Source organism: Dermochelys coriacea, chromosome 5 (assembly GCF_009764565.3).
Source record: "Dermochelys coriacea isolate rDerCor1 chromosome 5, rDerCor1.pri.v4, whole genome shotgun sequence".
In the NCBI taxonomy this organism is placed as follows: Eukaryota; Metazoa; Chordata; order Testudines; family Dermochelyidae; genus Dermochelys; species Dermochelys coriacea.
The window spans coordinates 4,492,592-4,513,676 of record NC_050072.1 but is presented as its reverse complement, the minus strand read 5'-3'; the positions used below and the strand labels follow the sequence as shown (position 1 = coordinate 4,513,676).

General features: G+C 46.7%; 1 protein-coding gene across 1 annotated transcript in view; it reads left to right on the top strand.

Annotated features, from left to right (window-relative positions):
* DNAI1 (dynein axonemal intermediate chain 1) overlaps nucleotides 1–21,085 on the top strand; it is a 267,853-nt gene that overhangs the window by 120,303 nt on the left and 126,465 nt on the right. The window contains exon 15 of the mRNA XM_038402743.2: nucleotides 16,489–16,578. Coding sequence (XP_038258671.2) covers nucleotides 16,489–16,578 — 90 coding nt within the window. The remainder of the gene's footprint in view (nucleotides 1–16,488; nucleotides 16,579–21,085) is intronic.

The window sequence follows — 21,085 nt, the reverse complement described above, 5'->3', positions numbered from 1 at the left end:
ACAGAGGAATCCTGTAGGGAACCCAGCTAAGTGCAAGCTTTGGCAGAAACTTTGTTATATAAAATTAACAATAAAAGAACCCTCAGGAAGGGATTAAGTTTGAACTTTACCCAGAGCATGCATGTGTGTCTTTTACAAATAAGATGGGAGTGTGACCTGCTTGCAGTACTTTCTAGATACAATACCAAAACAGGACAGCCAAACTGGCTGGGCCAGATGCTCAGCTGGTGTGAGCCTCCACGCAGTCTGTGGATGCTAATGCAGCTGCAGCCCCCAACCTCTCTCGAACCTCAAGACAACCTTTGCCCTGCCAGAATCCTGTGAGGTGCTGAACAGCCTCCACTTAGTGCTGTGTCTGTGGCACAATGCGGCACCTGGCAGGCCAGCCACCTGGCTCCCCCGGCTGGTGATGCAAATCAGTAGGGTTCTTCTACGGTGGGGGCTTTCTGTCAAACACATTAAAGACTCCGCCTCTGATTTCCATAGCACCAGCCATCCCCAGGATTTGGATGCAAGCCTTCCTGCTGTGCGCCGTGAGCAATCCCTACACACGGAGGGTGAAACTTAATATTTGGCCTGTAAATTGGAACTCCTGTTCGTTGAGCAGAGCCAGAACTGGGCGTGTGAGTCAGGAATTGCAATTGGTTAAATACATAAGAGCAGTGCCGGCCTCTGTTGTACGGGATGTCAGCTGCATATCATATCTAGGATGCCATAAGTGCCCCAACCACTGATAAGGGCAAATAAGTGAGAACGTAGTTTCCAGTTTCCTTGCTGTTACTGCTCCTTGGCTGCTAATAAGCCAAGCCAGTACAATAGGAAGTGCTGTGTGCTAGAAGGGGATAAGAAAATAGGCTCTTAGTAATATACTGTGCACTCACAAACCAGAACATCCAAATCCCAGCAGGAAGAAAACAAACTGAAAGTGGAGTCCACCTTATCTCGCTCTGTTTATAGTTGAGCCACTGCTTCCCTTAGATAAATCACAGTTTTGCAAGCGTAAGGGCTGCCTGGTCCCTGAGCTTGCTGTTTGCAAAGGGGTGAATGTCACCCGCTCAAGAACACCCTGATTCTCTCTATTCAATTCAGTGCCACTTCCCTGTGTGTTAGTCCAATATCACTGGCCTGAAAGCTACGTTCTCTGTCAGAGAGGGAACACTATTTCATTGCTGTCATGGGTGGCAGGTATAATAGGCTGGAGCTGCTGCATGGGGATGCCGGGTTGCTGGGTTTTGCTTATTATTATGTGCTATGCAGATTCCAGGGCAACTGAGGCGGAAGTATCTGCTATTCAGCTTCCTGGGTTCATCAGTATTCTTCTGCTGGTAGCGGGAGGCAGGCAGTGTTTCCCATTCTCCAGCCTGGGGCTGGGGTCAGCGGACTGGCCAGCATGGCTGGAGTTGGCCGGCGGCTGGAGCTGGGGTCGACTGGCGGGGGCTGCTTAGGCAGGCCCTGGGCTGGGGTCAGCTGGCCAGCTGGCTGGCATTGCTAGGGCTGCTTGGCCAGCCCAGGGCTCCTCTGGCAGCGGTGGGGGGCAGCTCGGGTTGCGTCTGGCCTGGCCTTTTACGGGAGAAGAGCGGTACTGGGCGGCTCAGGGATCCTGCTGTGGGGGGTGGGGTCTTGTGCGAAAGGGGTGGGGCTGCAGGGTTAGCTTGCCTGAAGTGGAGGTCCACCCGCCCCCCTTAATTCCTGTCCTTTTCCCATCAAAAATGTATGTGCTGCATGTGAATATACCCATGCTGTGGGGCTGATTTGCCCTAGCTTCTGCGGGTCTCATGCTATCATTACTTGGTGTGATGGGGAGTACAAACACCACACAGGGCAACAAGGGGTTATGGGATTCTTTGGGGCTCAGCCAACCTGCCCTGCCACACCTGCAGCAAATGCTCCATCTACTGGAGGAATTAAAAGGTCGGGAATTGCTCATGTGGGTGGCAGAGCTGGAGGTGAGCAAACTAGCAGCCCACAGCTCCAGCAGCAGGAAGTCTAAAGGCTCTGACATAGCTGCCTCGAAGCGGGCCTTCCTCTTTGAAGGAACATTCTCCTCAGGCTAATGGTGACACTGGCATTTACGCCACACTGGGTCCTCAAAATAACCCCCTGGAACAATCTCAGTACTGGTGTCCTCTTTTAAGCACCCCGCCTTGGCCACGGCTGAGCTGGCAGAGCAGACTTCTGTGCTCCCTTTCTTGCTGGCTGGCCGAGAGCTTGCAAGAGCTGCAGAGAAGCAAACAGCAGGAAGGCTTGGAGCAGAGCCTTTTTGCTGCCTGATACTGAAACCAGCAGAGGCATTTGTAATGTAGTGTCCGTGCGAGGGGCTGCCCCCTGACACCAGCTGAGCTTGAGAAAGGAGAAAACACTGGCTGCCTCTACGTGAGAATAAACCCATCGAAGAACTCCATGCCCAGCAACCAAACAACTGACAGCCTCAGTAAGAGAGCTGGTGACAGATCTCCCACTCGCTGGGACATAGTGGTCCCTCTTCATTCTCAGCGCCTGCTCCTTTTCTGCTCCTCCATAGCTTAGTGCTGGTACCTCAGGCTATTAAAGCATCCTGCTGAAAATCTCTCCCTTCTGGTTCTAGGGTTGCCAACTTTCTAATCACAGAACACTGAACACCCCTGCCCATGCCCCGTCCCTTCTCCGAGGCCCCATCCCCCGCTCGTTCCATTTCCCCCTCCCTCCATTGCTCACTCTACCCCACCCTCACTCACTTTCACCGGGGTGTGGGAGGGGGTATGGACTCTGGGCTGGGGGTGCAGGCTCTGAGGTGGGACCGGTGATGAGGGGTTTGGGATGTAGGAGGGGGCTCTGGCAGGCGTTTGGGGTGAGGGCTCTGTCTGGGAGTGGGGCTGGGGATGAGGGGTTTGGGGTGCAGGAGGGGACTCCGGGCTGGGCCAGGGGTGCGAGTGTGTGTGTGTGTGTGTGTGCAGGGTCCCAGTGGCGATTACTGCGGCTCCGAGGAAGCGGCCACCAGGTCTCTGCGGCCACTAGGCGCATGGGCGGCCAGGTGACTCTGCGCAGTGCACGCTGCCTTTGTGCTCACAGGCACCGCCCCCCACATCTCCCATTGGCCGCGGTTTCCGGCCAATGGGAGCTGCAGAGCCGGAACTCGGGGCGAGGGCAGTGCGCGGAGCTTCCCTGGCCACTGCAGTGTGTAGGGGCCGCAGGGACCTGGTAGCCACTTTTGGGAGCCACACAGAGCTAGGGCAGACAGGGAGCCTGCCTTAGCCCCAGGCCCCTGCTTCACCGCCAACCGGACTTTTAATGGCCTGGACACCGGTGCAGACCGGAGCCACCAGGGTCCCTTTTCAACCGGGCATTCCAGTCAAAAACTGGACACCTGGCAACCCTACCTGGCTCTCTGCTTTGCTGGCTGGACTTCCAGCATGCTCTGCCCAGCCTACTTTTGAGCATCATTCATCTTAGTGCCCACCCTTACAGCGGAGTAGAGCATAAATTCACCAAACCAAAGAAATTCAAAGATAACGGCTGAAACCATGTCCTTATTGTGTCCTCCACATTGCGTAGGTATTGCACAACTCTGAGAGGGCAGTTGGTTCTGACTTCAGCCTTTTGAATTCCATGTAGTCATCCAATTTTACCACCCTGTTCCACCACTGCAGCTTAGGGTTGTCAGGTGTCCAGTTTTCACTGGGAAGTCCGGTCAAAAGTGGACCTGTGCAGTGTCCAGTCAGTATTGCTGACTGGACACCAAAAATCGGGTTACCACAGTAATCGGCCTCCACCGGTGGAAGGGCAGGAAGAGCAGCTGCTGTTGGAGGAGCTCGGCTGCTGGAGAGAAGATTAATGTGAGGAACTGGCTCCTGGCTCCGGTGATGAGACAGGTACCGGTGCCACCAGAGGGAGTGTGCAATGTTTGAGGAGCAGAGCTGGTGGCCAGGTTCGTTGCCTGTGATGGCCCGGTGGGGTTTCTCAGCCTCTGGGGCCCTGTCTTTCTACGGCCCCTTGCTCCAGGGATCAACCCCCACCCTCTGCTCTCTGTGCCACGACTGGGCAGGCAGACTCTGTGTCAGCTCCTCCCAGCCCGGCTCCGTAGGCAGCAGGTGAGTCTTGGGGGATCGCTGGGGTGGAGGTGAGGGAGCAACGATGGAAGGGGGTAATGTGTAGCGGGGGGCATGTAGTATCTGGTTTTGAAAAATTGGAAAGATGGCAACCCCACATGCCCACTGCACCAATTCACCACTCTCCAAAGACCAGGTGCTCTTGTGTCCCCTTACCAAACCCATGAGCTACCCTGGCCCTCTTTATCTGGGATGTTTATGACAAGGAAAGCCATGGATGCAAAGGACATCTGTTAAGGACAAGACATTTGAATGAGTTCCTAAACGTACTTGAGATAGCATTGGACCTTTGGATCTCAAAAGGGTGTATTAAACCTGCCAGACAGATGAAGAAAGCACAAGTTGACTGGGAGGTAATAGGACCTTTGGATGTTTGTGCATTCATCAAGAAGCAGAGAGGAAAGATAAGTAAATTCTGGAGTCTAAAGCTGGTTCATATAGTGGAAGAGGCATTCACAGCAGACAGCCTCTGTTGAATGGTTACTAAGGTGGGGGAATGTTTACTTTATAAACACACTGAGTGGATCCATTCTGTCATATCTCTTAATTTTACAGTAAACCATCAATGTGTGCTTCGATAAACGACGGCAGCGCATCCGAGAATTCTGCTCTTCCAATCTGTTCTCTCATCTGTGGATTAATGTCATAGCTGAAAACATTTGCATTTAAAAGGGTATCTAGATTTTCACTGTAGGAATATTTTTCCATTGCATATGTTTTTGGAGTTATGTAAATCAGATTAATTATTTATATATGCATCGCTCCATCAGTCTCCATTCAGAGTCATAAGACCTATTTACTGTACAAAGAAGTCTACTGAAGTCTAGTCTAGTGAATGAACAAAGCAGTCACAATGTGGTTAAACATGATACGAGGCAATTCATGCTAGATGAAACCAAATTTTACATTGGATAAAACATCCATTTCTGAAGCTAGGAAACTATTTATTTTCTGAGGCCCAAAGGTGGGGACAAAGAATGAGGTAGCTTAAAAATATTAGACTTCCATTAGGGACACTTGTGAACAAATTCAAGTCAGTTTTATTTGCAGAGGTTTCATGGCCAATACCTGGTTATGGCAACATTATCCGTTATATTTCATCTGCTTTTGTTTATACTGCCTGTACCATGACCTGACAGGGTCTCTAGCTCCAAAACCACATGTAGTAGTGGGGATGATACTCTGAGTAATGATGTGACCCAGCCATCTCTCTGAGACTTAATGAGATATTGTGACCTAATGTTGTGGGATTAGAAATCTTCAATAAACTATCACAACATTTTAAAGTCTTTCCTTAGGTTTAGAGTCAAAATGAGACATTTGGTCTCATCACAGCCTTTTCCTTTATCCCAAACCCACTGTGTAACATGTCTCATAGCGAGGCATGTCCCTCATTTTAGTCCCAAACTTAATCTAAATTTGGTACCCCCTCACTTCTACTGTTGAAAATTTACAGCAGAAATAAAGACTTATGAAGCTGAGCATATAGAGAAGAGTTATTGATATCATAGGAAGGAATGGCACAGCATTTTAGATTTCCTGCATGAATAATCTTTGTTTTTCTCAGTGTGTGTCCGTCACGCATTGTCCTACATTTAGGGCTTTGGCAGGTCAAGAGGCATGCCACACAGCTTGTCATGATCGCAAAGTTCTGCAAGAGAGGTTCATGTCTGTAACAGGTGTCCTCCTAGAGATTGAGGGGCATTGGCAGAACTGTAGAGGGTAAGTATCATAGTGGCTGCCTGCAAAGGATTGAAGTCAGACATACCAGGGAAAAATGTGGCCAATTATGTTTTAATGAAGCTAGCAGCAAACATCCTTAAATTTAACAAATGCTAAACTTGCTTACCATTTCTCGTAAAGGGACACTGTCAGGATGATAGGAATTTTCATACCCGTTCAGACAAGTGGTCTATCTAGTCTGGTATCCTGTCTCCAGAAGTAGCCAATAGCAGCTTCTTCAGAGGAAAGTGCTAGTATCCTTCTAATAGATTAGAGAATAATCTGTTTATTCCTTGCTAACCTTGGTGAGGATGAAGATTTATACCCTCTATTTTCCTTTTATCCTATCAAATATAACTTTTGAAATTCTCATTATCTGCATAAATATTCAACCCTTTTGGAATTCTAGTAAGCTCTTGCCTCAACTGCAGCTTGTGGCAATAAATTCCACAGATTATTTGTGCATTGCTCAAAAATAGGTTAAAGAGCACATTAAAAAGAAAAAACAAACATGTTTCCTTGCTTCTGTTACTAATAACATCTTACTCAGTAATGCTGAATAATTTTAAAAATCTCATCAACTCTTGTGCATTTATTCTACTTGTTTACTCAACACTTTGCATTTCTTTGAGCTGCCTGTTCAGTTTTGGTTTTGTTTACAGTCAGGTTCTAGGCAATTTCACTCTCAAGTTCTCCTGAACTGTCTGGGTTGAAAACAAGGGGAAGTTTTAAAAGATACAAAAATGAACCCCAAAATTATTTTAAAGGGTGAAAGATTTGGAGAGGTCATAGCACAGATTTCTCCATTTCTCCTCTCTGCCCCAAACCAGACATGGTTTTTATTATGAATTACTTTAAAAATATTTGTATCCATTTACATAAATAAGGAAAAAAAGCAATAAATCCTTGATGAAATTTGTACAAAATGGATGTGTTTTTTACAGCGCCTGGCACAGTGAGGGGCTGGTGCACAACAAGTGCTCCCAGGTGCTACCATAATGAAAATTATAGTGATTTTTATCTCAGGAGGTAAATTTTTTTGCATGTGGTAGCAAAGAATTCTGCAAATACTTCAGATGTGGTTCTTCCTTGTTACCTGTGTCATAAGTGAACCTTTGTGCATATTATAGGTTTCAGAGTAGCAGCCGTGTTAGTCTGTATTCGCAAAAAGAAAAGGAGTACTTGTGGCACCTTAGAGACTAACAAATTTATTAGAGCATAAGCTTTCGTGAGCTACAGCTCACTTCATCGGATGCATTTGGTGGAAAAAACAGAGGAGAGATTTATATACACACACAGAGAACATGAAACAATGGGTTTATCATACACACTGTAAGGAGAGAGATCACTTAAGATAAGCCATCACCAGCAGCAGGGGGGGGAAAGGAGGAAAACCTTTCATGGTGACAAGCAGGTAGGCTAATTCCAGCAGTTAACAAGAATATCAGAGGAACAGTGGGGGGTGGGGTGGAGGGGGAGAAATACCATGGGGAAATAGTTTTACTTTGTGTAATGACTCATCCATTCCCAGTCTCTATTCAAGCCTAAGTTAATTGTATCCAGTTTGCAAATTAATTCCAATTCAGCAGTCTCTCGTTGCAGTCTGTTTTTGAAGCTTTTTTGTTGAAGGATAGCCACTCTTAGGTCTGTAATTGAGTGACCAGAGAGATTGAAGTGTTCTCCAACTGGTTTTTGAATGTTATAATTCTTGACGTCTGATTTGTGTCCATTCATTCTTTTATGTAGAGACTGTCCAGTTTGGCCAATGTACATGGCAGAGGGGCATTGCTGGCACATGATGGCATATATCACATTGGTAGATGCGCAGGTGAACGAGCCTCTGATAGTGTGGCTGATGTGATTAGGCCCTATGATGGTATCCCCTGAATAGATATGTGGACAGAGTTGGCAACGGGCTTTGTTGCAAGGATAGGTTCCTGGGTTAGTGGTTCTGTTGTGTGGTGTGTGGTTGCTGGTGAGTATTTGCTTCAGATTGGGGGGCTGTCTGTAAGCAAGGACTGGCCTGTCTCCCAAGATCTGTGAGAGTGATGGGTCGTCCTTCAGGATAGGTTGTAGATCCTTGATGAAGCGTTGGAGAGGTTTTAGTTGGGGGCTGAAGGTGATGGCTAGTGGCGTTCTGTTATTTTCTTTGTTGGGCCTGTCCTGTAGTAGGTGACTTCTGGGTACTCTTCTGGCTCTGTCAATCTGTTTCTTCACTTCAGCAGGTGGGTATTGTAGTTGTAGGAATGCATGATAGAGATCTTGTAGGTGTTTGTCTCTGTCTGAGGGGTTGGAGCAAATGTGGTTATATCGTAGAGCTTGGCTGTAGACAATGGATCGAGTGGTATGATCTGGATGAAAGCTAGAGGCATGTAGGTAGGAATAGCGGTCAGTAGGTTTCCGATATAGGGTGGTGTTTATGTGACCATCGCTTATTAGCGCCGTAGTGTCCAGGAAGTGGATCTCTTGTGTGGACTGGTCCAGGCTGAGGTTGATGGTGGGATGGAAATTGTTGAAATCATGGTGGAATTCCTCAAGGGCTTCTTTTCCATGGGTCCAGATGATGAAGATGTCATCAATGTAGCGCAAGTAGAGTAGGGGCATTAGGGGACGACAGCTGAGGAAGCGTTGTTCTAAGTCCGCCATAAAAATGGTGGCATACTGTGGGGCCATGTGGGTACCCATCGCAGTGCCGCTGATTTGAAGGTATACATTGTCCCCAAATGTGAAATAGTTATGGGTGAGGACAAAGTCACAAAGTTCAGACACCAGGTTAGCCGTGACAGTATCGGGGATACTGTTCATGATGGCTTGTAGTCCATCTTTGTGTGGAATGTTGGTGTAGAGGCTTCTACATCCATAGTGGCTAGGACACTAAGCTATCTAAACTACTATATGCCAGAAGGGGCCACAACAATGGTTCCCGTAACCCACCCAGCAATATTGTTAATCTATCCAACTATACTCTTAGCCCAGCAGAAGAATCTGTCCTATCTCGGGGCCTCTTCTTTTGCCCCTCCACCCCCACGAACATGATACAGTTCTGTGGTGACCTAGAATCCTATTTTCGACGTCTCCGACTCAAGGAATATTTCCAACACACCTCTGACCAACATATTAACCCACAGAGACCTTCCTACCAACACTACAAAAAGAAGGATTCTGGGTGGACTCCTCCTGAAGGTCGAAACAGCAGCCTGGATTTCTACATAGAGTGCTTCCGCCGACGTGCACGAGCTGAAATTGTGGAAAAGCAGCATCGCTTACCCCATAACCTCAGCCATGCAGAACACAGTGCCATCCACAGCCTCAGAAACAACTCTGACATCATAATCAAAAAGGCTGACAAAGGAGGTGCTGTCGTCATCATGAATAGGTCGGAGTATGAACAAGAGGCTACTAGGCAGCTCTCCAACACCACTTTCTACAAGTCATTACCCTCTGATCCCACTGAGAGTTACCAAAAGAAACTACAGCATTTGCTCAAGAAACTCCCTGAAAAAGCACAAGAACAAATCCGCACAGACACACCCCTAGAACCCCGACCTGGGGTATTCTATCTGCTACCCAAGATCCATAAACCTGGAAATCCTGGACGCCCCATCATTTCAGGCATTGGCACCCTGACAGCAGGATTGTCTGGCTATGTAGACTCCCTCCTCAGGCCCTTCGTTACCAGCACTCCCAGCTATCTTCGAGACACCACTGACTTCCTGAGGAAACTACAGTCCATTGGTGATCTTCCTAAAAACACCATCCTAGCCATTATGGATGTAGAAGCCTCTACACCAACATTCCACACAAAGATGGGCTACAAGCCGTCAGGAACAGTATCCCCGATAATGTCACGGCTAACCTGGTGGCTGAACTTTGTGACTTTGTCCTCACCCATAACTATTTCACATTTGGTGACAATGTATACCTTCAAATCAGCGGCACTGCGATGGGTACCCGCATGGCCCCACAGTATGCCACCATTTTTATGGCGGACTTAGAACAACGCTTCCTCAGCTGTCGTCCCCTAATGCCCCTACTCTATTTGCGCTACATTGATGACATCTTCATCATCTGGACCCATGGAAAAGAAGCCCTTGAGGAATTCCACCAGGATTTCAACAATTTCCATCCCACCATCAACCTCAGCCTGGACCAGTCCACACAAGAGATCCACTTCCTGGACACTACGGTGCTAATAAGCGATGGTCACATAAACACCACCCTATATCGGAAACCTACTGACCGCTGTTCCTACCTACATGCCTCTAGCTTTCATCCAGATCATACCACTCGATCCATTGTCTACAGCCAAGCTCTACGATATAACCGCATTTGCTCCAACCCCTCAGACAGAGACAAACACCTACAAGATCTCTATCATGCATTCCTACAACTACAGTACCCACCTGCTGAAGTGAAGAAAGAGATGGACAGAGCCAGAAGAGTACCCAGAAGTCACCTACTACAGGACAGGCCCAACAAAGAAAATAACAGAACGCCACTAGCCATCACCTTCAGCCCCCAACTAAAACCTCTCCAACGCATCATCAAGGATCTACAACCTATCCTGAAGGACGACCCATCACTCTCACAGATCTTGGGAGACAGGCCAGTCCTTGCTTACAGACAGCCCCCCAACCTGAAGCAAATACTCACCAGCAACCACACACCACACAACAGAACCACTAACCCAGGAACCTATCCTTGCAACAAAGCCCGTTGCCAACTCTGTCCACATATCTATTCAGGGGATACCATCATAGGGCCTAATCACATCAGCCACACTATCAGAGGCTCGTTCACCTGCGCATCTACCAATGTGATATATGCCATCATGTGCCAGCAATGCCCCTCTGCCATGTACATTGGCCAAACTGGACAGTCTCTACATAAAAGAATGAATGGACACAAATCAGACGTCAAGAATTATAACATTCAAAAACCAGTTGGAGAACACTTCAATCTCTCTGGTCACTCGATTACAGACCTAAGAGTGGCTATCCTTCAACAAAAAAGCTTCAAAAACAGACTGCAACGAGAGACTGCTGAATTGGAATTAATTTGCAAACTGGATAAAATTAACTTAGGCTTGAATAGAGACTGGGAATGGATGAGTCATTACACAAAGTAAAACTATTTCCCCATGGTATTTCTCCCCCCCACCCCACCCCCCACTGTTCCTCTGATATTCTTGTTAACTGCTGGAATTAGCCTACCTTGCTTGTCACCATGAAAGGTTTTCATCCTTTCTCCCCCCTGCTGCTGGTGATGGCTTATCTTAAGTGATCACTCTCCTTACAATATGTATGATAAACCCATTGTTTCATGTTCTCTGTGTGTGTGTATATAAATCTCTCCTCTGTTTTTTCCACCAAATGCATCCGATGAAGTGAGCTGTAGCTCACGAAAGCTTATGCTCTATTAAATTTTTAGTCTCTAAGGTGCCACAAGTACTCCTTTTCTTTTTGTGTATATTATCATGCTGCCAAAATCCTGGATCATTATCACATGCTTATATAAGGAATTAACTTCTCGGCACATACCTAGACATCTTGTGTGCTAGTAAAATGATTGCTATGACACACCCAGCAGGGATGCAGCTAATGAAAGGAAATTTATCTCATGTTCACACACCCCCGGTAAAAGCGGGGACAGACAGGCAATTTTGTTCGAGAATCATGAAGGCTGAAAATGAAACTAGCAAAAGTTTATGGGATTCAGGGAGCAGCAATACCTCCTCCCCCTGCCAAAACCAGTGGAGGCTGTGCCGATGAACAAGATGGCCGATGTTCATATGATGTTCAAAAGGGTCCTGCACTTTTCTTGGGGAGGGGGCTAAGATGCCACCCCTTGCCCCTGCTCTTGGGTGCCGAGGGCCCTGCTAGTGGCCCGGGAAGGTGGTAGAGGAGGGAAGCGGGGGAGGAGTCTGGGTTTGCTCCTTGCTCTGAATCCCAGCCCCTCTCAACCCCTGCGGGTTTCTTACCCTCAGTCTTTAGACGCTGGTGGGGAGGGAGTCTCCCTGTCCTGCTGGGGCAGGGTCTCTCTTACTTTAGTTCTCAGGTCTTCCAAATCTCACAACACACTTCCAAGCTCCAATCAGTCAGTCAGTCCGTCCGTCCGTCCGTCCGTCCATCCATCCATCCGTCCGTCCGTCCGTCCCTCCCTCCCTCCGACTGCCTGAAGCAGGGGGTTTTATTAGGTTCCTGACAGGGATTAATTGATTACAGGTGCTCCAATTAACCTGTAGCAACCCTCCCTAGTCTACAGGAAACCACGCCTTAATTAGCCTAGGGTTTATATAGTTTCCCTCTACCAATGCTCCGTGGCTCTCCTGTATCAAAAGATGTTGAAGGGATTGAGATATGAAGGAAGATTAAAGGAGCTAAATGCCAAATTCTGCTTCCCAAAATTCTGATGGGCTTCAGTGGGAGGTGCTGGTGCTCATCTGAGGACAGAATTTGGCCTCCAAATGAAGACTTTGGCCCAACAGTATTCAAAGTGTGCAAACACCTGGGCCAGTGCGATGTTGTATAGGTTGGGGCAAGGGGTTACAACTTGAAATAATGGAAGGAAATTGATCTGCTGGTCAGCTCCACATTGGACTATGTACAGTGCACAAATAGCTAGGACTGTGTCTGGAGACTCCATGAAACTTCAGCTAGTGTGTAATGTAGCTGCTCACTTGCTCGGGCAAAACTTAAAACACTTAAAACACTACAGCAGCACATTGTCAATACTCACTATGGTATGGGAGGGGTTTTCCTGTCACTGTAGTTAATCCATCTCCCCGAGAGGCAGTAGTTAGGTTAACGGAAGAATTCTTCCATTGAACTAGAGCTGCCTAACCTGGGAGTTAGGGTAGTTTAGCTACATTAAGCTGATGTAGCTGGGTCAACCTAACTTTTCAGTGTAGACTAGCTGGTCTGCACAGGGATACCTAAAGCTGCAAATTTAAGTGGATTCATTAAACCCCTATCTGGATGCTCTTTTTCAGAATTAAAGTGGCCTTAATTTGGTTTAACTAATCCACTTGAAAAGTTAATTCAGGTTAACTTTTCTGAGCAACCCCTGTAGGCAAGTCGTTAGTGCTGATTCTTGTAAGGAGCACAACACATCTGTGATCTGCACTTTACTTCCAGATACAATTCAAGTTGTTTTTGATCTACAAATTCTAAATGTTTTTCATCTTGGCTACCTTAGAAACCATTCTCTCCCAGTGTGATCCTGCACCGAGGCTCTGGAGCGAACGACCCCCTTGTTTAGGCTGTAGTACTTTGGTGGCAGGTATTTTCGATGAGAAGATCTTGACTCAGGATGTTGCTTCCCCTACTTTGATCCAACTCAATTGGCCTTAAAGGCTTATCTGTTTTCTCAGGCCTTTGAGGAGGAGATGGGTTGAAGAAGGTGTACATGAGTTAAGGGGGCGGGGGGATTACCCCAATGGGTTGGACAAATGAAGAAGAGCTTGTTATATGATGATAAGTTAAAGTTTAGGCTCCATTTTCAAAAGCAGCCTTTAATTTGGGATACCTCCATTTTAGGTGCCCAACTTTAGATACCTTGGACCTGATTTTTTTTTAAGGCTGTCAGCTACCAGCTTGCCTTGCCACCCCTTCACTAATTCAGAGAACAGCTAAGCTGCTTGCATAGACGAAGCAACCATGACAGAGAGCGTGGCAGAGACCAGGTAGAACGTACTCTCAATCACATTTCCTGTAACAGTGTTGACAATGGAGCTGGCTCATCTTCCTTAACATCAGATGAAGGAGTCTAACAAAGGGAGTATCCAATGCTGACAACCATTGTCATCAGTGGGTGCTGCCCTAGGCAGATGGATCTGAAATGGATGCTCTCAGCAATTTTTATGCCTTGCAAAACAGCACGGTCGGTACATACCATTGAAAAGAAGTGACTCTAACATAATTAGCACTTTTATTTTTGGGTATATCATATTGTGCAATTCCATTTATGTAAGCTAGAACAGAGCAGTGCTGGCACGTACTGCCTGTGACCTGTAATAATTGCTGCTCATACAATAGCCCTTCTGGTCCAAGGGAATTATAAGCCTGCTACTCAGTTTTCAATCACATCTCATGGCCATACAGGGAACATATCAAAATATGCTCAAATGGATTTCCTCAACTTTCATTTTTAGTTCCTCAGAACAGAGTGTTTTTCACTTGAGGATTAATTTATCTTCAGTGAGTCTCTTGCTTAGTTTTCTTGCTCTATAGGGCTTCATAATACAAACAACTTTTTTTTTTAATAGGATCAACACTTTTTCCCCCAAGGGAGCAATACCAAAAAACCAAGTACCCATAATTACTATATTGAGAATACAGCTTTCTTTTTGGAAATAGATGCCACATAAATAGATTGTCATAGAAGTATTAGGTATGCTCTGCGATAAGCAGATTAATTTTTAATGCATGATGTTTAGAGAAATAGATCTACTGTGGTACTTGGACAGAGACAAATACACTGTTGAAATCATAGGAGCAATCTTTGTAAGTTATGCTCTGCTGATAGATGCCCACAGAACTGTATGTGGGCAGATGTTGTGACAGGTCATCCTTTACTCTTCAGTCTTATTGGATTTCAGGATCAGAAAATTGGATCAATCTTGGTGCTTTTGGTCTCACTGAAATGTCTCTTATAAATCTCAAAACATTTATCCTTGTTCTAATCACTGTCACTGAGCAGTCACATTCAAAAGGCAAATCTTCTTAGGAGGCAGATAAATGCTCTGAAATAGTACAGGGAATTTACTTGTTTTTTGAAGGGTGAAATTTCCTCTAGCGCAAGGCTTAGACAGTCCCCCTGCTGGCCCTCTGCACAGGGCTGACTCCCATTCCATGAATACAAATATCCCAGTAGACACCACACAGGGCCCCATCCTGTTTTCATTGAAATCTATTGCAGTGCTCCTAGTGACTTCAACAGGAGCTGCAGCCAGCCCATCAACAGCAATACACTGTTACCAATACCAATAATTTGAACCTCCTGCAATACATCGAAAGATGTCTTGATTCTTACATGTATTTCTTGAACTTGAACTTAATGCTTGCAAAGCGGCCCAGACACTGAAGTCCTCCCATCCAGGTACAGGTAAAGCAAGGGCAGTAACGCAAGGAAAAGCTCCAGATAAATCAGCCATGGTGTTTGTGCATCGTGGGACATTTGAATAGTGAGCAGGGGCTGGTGAGGATGCTAATCCTTGGGCTACAAGTGATGAGGGAGCTCCTCACCCTCCAGCTGTTTTCAGTGAGCTCTTGTGCAGGACCCAGTCTGGTAAGCTGGTTTAGAGCATGCCTACTGGCCCAGGCCCTGTGGGTGAGCTGAGCAGAGGAATGCCTGTGTTCCCCTGGACTGGGCATCGCTCTGCGATTTAGGTGCCCGGGTGACTGGTGTGGGGTTTCAGTGTACATGCACAGAAGCAGAAACATGGGCACCTGCAAAACCTTTACTGCAAAAATTCAGGCACTAAGGCAGTTTAGACACCTCCAGCATTTGGGGGCAGCTGAGTGGGGGTTTTGTGGGGACTGATTCTGTGACTTAGGCACCTGAAGTGGCAATTAGGTGCCTAACTCCTTTTGTGACTCTAGCCCTAGAATTTTTCCATAATTTTATTAAATTGTGGTTGTGTCTAAAACCTGCTGCTGATAGGTTCTGTAGAGACGTAGGTTTCAGAGTAGCAGCCGTGTTAGTCTGTATTCGCAAAAAGAAAAGGAGTACTTGTGGCACCTTAGAGACTAACAAATTTATTAGAGCATAAGCTTTCGTGAGCTACAGCTCACTTCCAGCACAGGCCATATCCTGGTGAGCTTATAAGCAAAGTGCCTGATTGTTCAAGCAGATCTAAAACCCCAGCGCTTTCTCAACAATCCCTTAGGCCCCCATCCTGCAGTTTAAGTTGTACAGGTGGACGCCTGCATCCCATTGACTTCAGCTGGATTCTGTGGGGGTGTAAAAGGGTGCCCACGTGGTGTCCCATTGAAATCAACAGAGCCTCACGTGGGTGCAGGGCTCTGTCTGCATGGATTGGATCGCAGGGTTGGGACTGTGCTCTGCAACGCACTGCAGAGGGGAAGAGTGGCAGAGGGTTTCAGTGTGCGGAAGAGCCTCTTCTGTATCACTTCTGTGGCAAGTCTGATCTGGATGACTAGAATCTTCCTCTGATGTCACAGCTGGAAAGAACTAGCCACAAGAGTGACAGAGAGAGAGCGGGGCTGATAAGAAGGTTGAAATACTGTATGGTGTTGGCTGCTCATAAACTTGTCTAGGAAAAACAGGTGAGTGTAAATAGGACCAAAGTGCACACCATCAGGCTCCCTTTAATCTCTTCATCCCCAAGTCATCTGCGGGAGGGGGTGCAAGTGGGGGTAGTGCTAAATGTGGAGTGCTTCAACTGAAAGGAAACATATTCATTTGAAACGTCTGTTTTACCAAGAAGAAAAGGAGTACTTGTGGCACCTTAGAGACTAACAAATTTATTTGTAGCTCACGAAAACTTATGCTCAAATAAATTTGTTAGTCTCTAAGGTGCCACAAGTTCTCCTTTTCTTTTTGCGAATACAGACTAACACGGCTGCTACTCTGAAACCTGTTTTACCAAGTGCTCTGTAGTTTTTTCCTGCTGAGTGCTTCCATGCCAACCATAGGTGTTGTGTTTGGGCTTTTTTAGGTGAAATGGCAGAAGGATGACCTGGACAATAATTTGAACTTCTTCTCCATCTCTTCAGATGGGCGGATTGTATCATGGACTTTAGTTAAGGTAAATGTTATGCTGTGATATTTTCTCCCTTGCCAAATTGAAGCAAATTATTTGTAAAGTTTAATAGTGCACTTGATATATTATTACTTATGACCTCAGCCACCTTGTCTCTCTCATTATTATATCTTTTATTGGACCAACTTCTGTTGGGAAGACCCAGAGCAGAAGAAGAGCTCTGCATAGGTTGAAAACTTCTCTCTCACCAATAGAAGTTGGTCCAAGGAAAGATATTATCTCCCCCACCTTTTCTCTTTCATGTCCTGAGACCAACACGGCTGCATCAACACTGCAAACAACAGTGTAATAATAATGAGTTAGGCATAAAAAGAAGAGGTTGTTAATGATCAACAGTGTAATAGTTCCAATGTGAGTCTTTAACTTGTCATTGGGTTTTAGTGTTAAACTACTTGAAGTGAACAGGGACAGTCCACACCTCTCTGAGCACCAAACCCTGGGTCCTGCATACAGCATTGGGAAACAGGCTGCGTGCAGATCAGTGTGCTCTTAGGGGGAGGGGTTGTCTTCTACCAGGTTGCTTTGAAGCTGCCAGAATCTAGTGTGATTCTTTGCACAGAACACCCACCGTTAATGAGAGAGCTCACTGTAAAATGGACCTAGGCTATCTCTTTCAATTTTTCCCTCCACTACAAAAAAAATCACCCTTTTAGGAAATGATAAGCTAAAGAGTTCAGATTTGTGAAATCCAGGAAGTGATTGGGAAGGGCCTCAACTTGCTCAACAACTCAACTAATTTTTCCTTTTGAGGGTGCAATTTAGGAAAAGAGGTTTGGCAGTTTGTCCCAAAACCTCAATACTTCTCTTCGCGTTGGCACAAAATAAAAATTGGCTTCTTGCTTGAGGATTTCAGTGTTTTTTATTTCACAGTCAACTGGATAACCTTAAGATACATAGAAGCTTAAAGCTCTAGAGCTACATCCTCAGGGAAGGAAAGAAATTTCTTTATAAGGGGTTCTCCTGTTGGCGTACGTAACCCACCGCCCTGAGAGGTGGTAGGTAGGTCAACGGAAGAATTCCATTTCGGGGCATTTATCTGCCTCGTCTCTCTCATATTGATGGAGTTGGGCACAGTGATAGCACTGTCAGTTAGTTAGAAATAGGCAAATCACTCCAGCAAACTTCATGAAACATCAGAACATGTGTTACATGAGGGTGTTCCCCGTAATCCTAGCCTGTCTCTGGAATATTGAGCCACTAGGCGACTCTGCTCTGTCCCTGAAATGTTGTGCAGAAGGTCTGCAGTTAGATCAGTGGTTTCACTGGCTTGGACCTTATCATTCGGGGGTTGGACTAGATGACCTCCTGAGGTCTCTTCCAATCCTAATCTTCTATGATTCCCTACCAAAAGCAACCGTTGTGGGATGACAGTAAAGAACTGATTGGCTAGTTGATGCACTCTGATTAAGGTCCAGGACTAGGAGTCGGAGCTCCTGGGTTCAATTCCCAGCTCTGATACAGACTTCCTGTGTGACCTTGGGCCAAATTACTCAACTGCTCTGAGTCTCATCTGTAAAATGGGGATAATGGTACTTCCCTCTTTTAAGGGAAGCATTTGAGGCTTACTTCACTAATGATTGTGAAGTGCTCTAAGATTATTAAATGAACATACTACTGTTGTTAGGTATTCCTGGAAGTGCATTGGACATCGATTGTCAACAGTTTCTTTTCCCTGTGGAATTTCTGAATGGCTTATGCAATGAACAAGCTCCAGGAATATATTGTCAGGGACCACAGGTCTCAAACCTCAATCCACAGAGTGTTTAAGAGCTAGTAAATTCCAACGTGCCATATGATGGGCTATTACTCACCAAAACTAGAAGCTTGACTCCAACCTAGGACTTCAGTCCTGGGATCTGATTGGTGGAGCTCTGAGGGTTCTGATGGGTTCCTTGCTTCTATTTAAAGCAACCATAGGAATAGGAAGTTACTGTTCTTAGGACTTAGGACTGCTTCCCTTGCACTACATGCTGCTACTGCCTGATTCTGATTTCCTGGTAACCTGACCCTTCCTGACCCCTGCCTCAGTCAGCCCTCTGGTCTGTCTTGAACTCTGATCTCCTAGTATCTGATCCAGCCTGTCTCCCGACCCCTGCTCCAACCACTAGGTCAGACTGCCAACAATCTGGTCATGACCGTTTGCATGGACCACTTAGCTCACAGGAGTGAGTCTGGAGCTGGTCACAGCAGAATGGACCTGGCTAACTCTTCAGGAGCACTGGGCCCACTTGAGTGGTCTTCCTGCCTTCAGGTGGACAACCAAGCCCTGCAGGCCCAGGTCATCCGGCTGACCTTGCATAACCAGCTATTGCAGGAGCAAGTCAGAAGTTGCATGCTGAAAAAGCTGCATTCCAGACATGGCTCGCGCAGACCTGTTATATGATGCATCTGCCAGAAAAGTTTGGTAGTAATTACCAGCGATGCCGGGGTTTTATGAACCAGTGCCACCTCCAGTTCATGATGCCTTTCTCAGTTCCACACTACTAATTATAGAAAGGTGATTCTAGTTATCAGCCTGCTGTCCGGGCAAGCATTAGACTGGGCCCTTGGACACTCCATCTCAACCTTGTGCAGCACTGTATTGGAGAATTACCGGAATCCAACAAATTTACAACAGTTTTGACAGTAGAGGGCTACTTTACCAAAATGACCCACTTCACCCCCTGCACAGACTTCCTTTCTGCTGAAGAGAAAGTCCAGCTATGGACTAGCGATCCCATCCGCCTCCACAGCCTTTCAGAGCGCATCACTTCCGATCAAGGGTATCAGTTCACGGCCTGGTTCTGGCACAAGGCCTTGTGCCTGATGGGGGTCTGCACATGTCTTTTCTGCACTTACCATCCCCAGTCAAAGGGCCAACCCAAATCCTCAAGCAGTATCCATGACATTACATCAGTCATTGCCAGTATAATTGGTCCTCACGTTCCCTTACCCAGAGTTTGCATAGCCACATGGACTGCATTCTTGTAGGGTCAAAGCTCCATTTTTTACCATCTATGGGTATCACCCCCAATTCCACCTGCAATTACCCCCATCCTCTCCCAACCCAGTTGTCTCAGCCCTAGTACAGTGGATTTCTTGGGCCCAGAAACAAGTGAAAGAACGGCTGGTCAAAGCAAGAGCAGATTGTATGCAGACCAGTATTGATACCAAGGGCCCACCTGATCAGTGGGACAAAAGGTATGGTTCTCCACAGAGCATATCCACACAGACAGATCTGCTCTCAAGCTGGACTTTTGGTTCCTTGGCCCTTGTAAGATCCTGTGACATGTTAATCCAGTCACGTTTGTATTTCAACTAATTCGCTCTCTGAAAATTCACCCTGTGTTTCATGTATTGCTTTTGAAACCTACACGGAAAACCCTTTCCCTCACAGGACTCAGCTACCTCCTCCACCAATACAGGTACAGGGCCATGAGGAAGATGCCCCAGTGGGAAATCTAAACATTGCATGAAAACATCCAACCTCAGGCCCTGGTGCTCACTAATTTAATCTTTAATTCCTTGTTCTTTTTATCACCCCCTCCACACACACACACACTCCCACCCCAATGTATTCTCATTCATTACGAGCTCTCATTATGCAGAAATATTTGAATTCCTGAATAGACTCTAACAGATTGTTGCACTATCTCATTGTTTCATTATTATTTTTTCTTTCCTTGTACTCCCCCCATCTGTCAGTCTGTCTCATGTGTTGTCTCTTCTCTTATACCCAGATAGTTCCTGCCCTAAAGAGTTTACAGTCTTTTTGTTCTGTGTTTGTACAGAACACAGTGCGGTTCTGATCTGATTAGAGCTCCGAGACACTATGATAATACAAACAAAAATATATGTAGCATTTATTTCTACAGGGGAAACACCTACCTGTGTGTTGCTGACACTTGATTCTCAAACTGTGAATGTTAAGCTGCATGTTACCTTGATGATAACAGGGAAATTTTAAAGAACAGCCAAGGTGCTAACAGGGCCAGATTAACCTTTTGTGGGCCTGGCACCAAACATATTTGTGGGCCCTTATGGGGGCAATGGAGCATGGCGCAGGGAGATCAGTCCCCGGAGCGAAGGGCAGGCCAGGGCAATGGGGCATGGCATGGTGTGGACGGCACTGTTCTGCACAGCCCAGCGCGAGGGCACTGTTTACAAACTGGCAGTCACCAGATGCAGGGGCGGCAAGTTATATGGGCCTGTGGTCCCCATGCTCCAGGAATATTCAGGGCCCGGAGTCCTGGCTCCACCAATGTTCGGGGCCGGATCTCTCTCCCGGCCCCACCTATTTCCCCTGCACACCTCCCCATGAACATCTCCTGGCCCCGGCTGCTGCCCCAGGGCGAATTAAAAGGGCCCGGGGGCCCCTGGCCACTGCCGCCAGCACCGGTAGTGCAGTGGGGCTAAGGCAGCTTCCTTCCAGCCCTTGCTCCACACTGCTCCTGGAAGCATCTGGCACATCCCTGTGGCCCTGGCTGGGGTGTCTCCGTGCGCTGCCCCCACT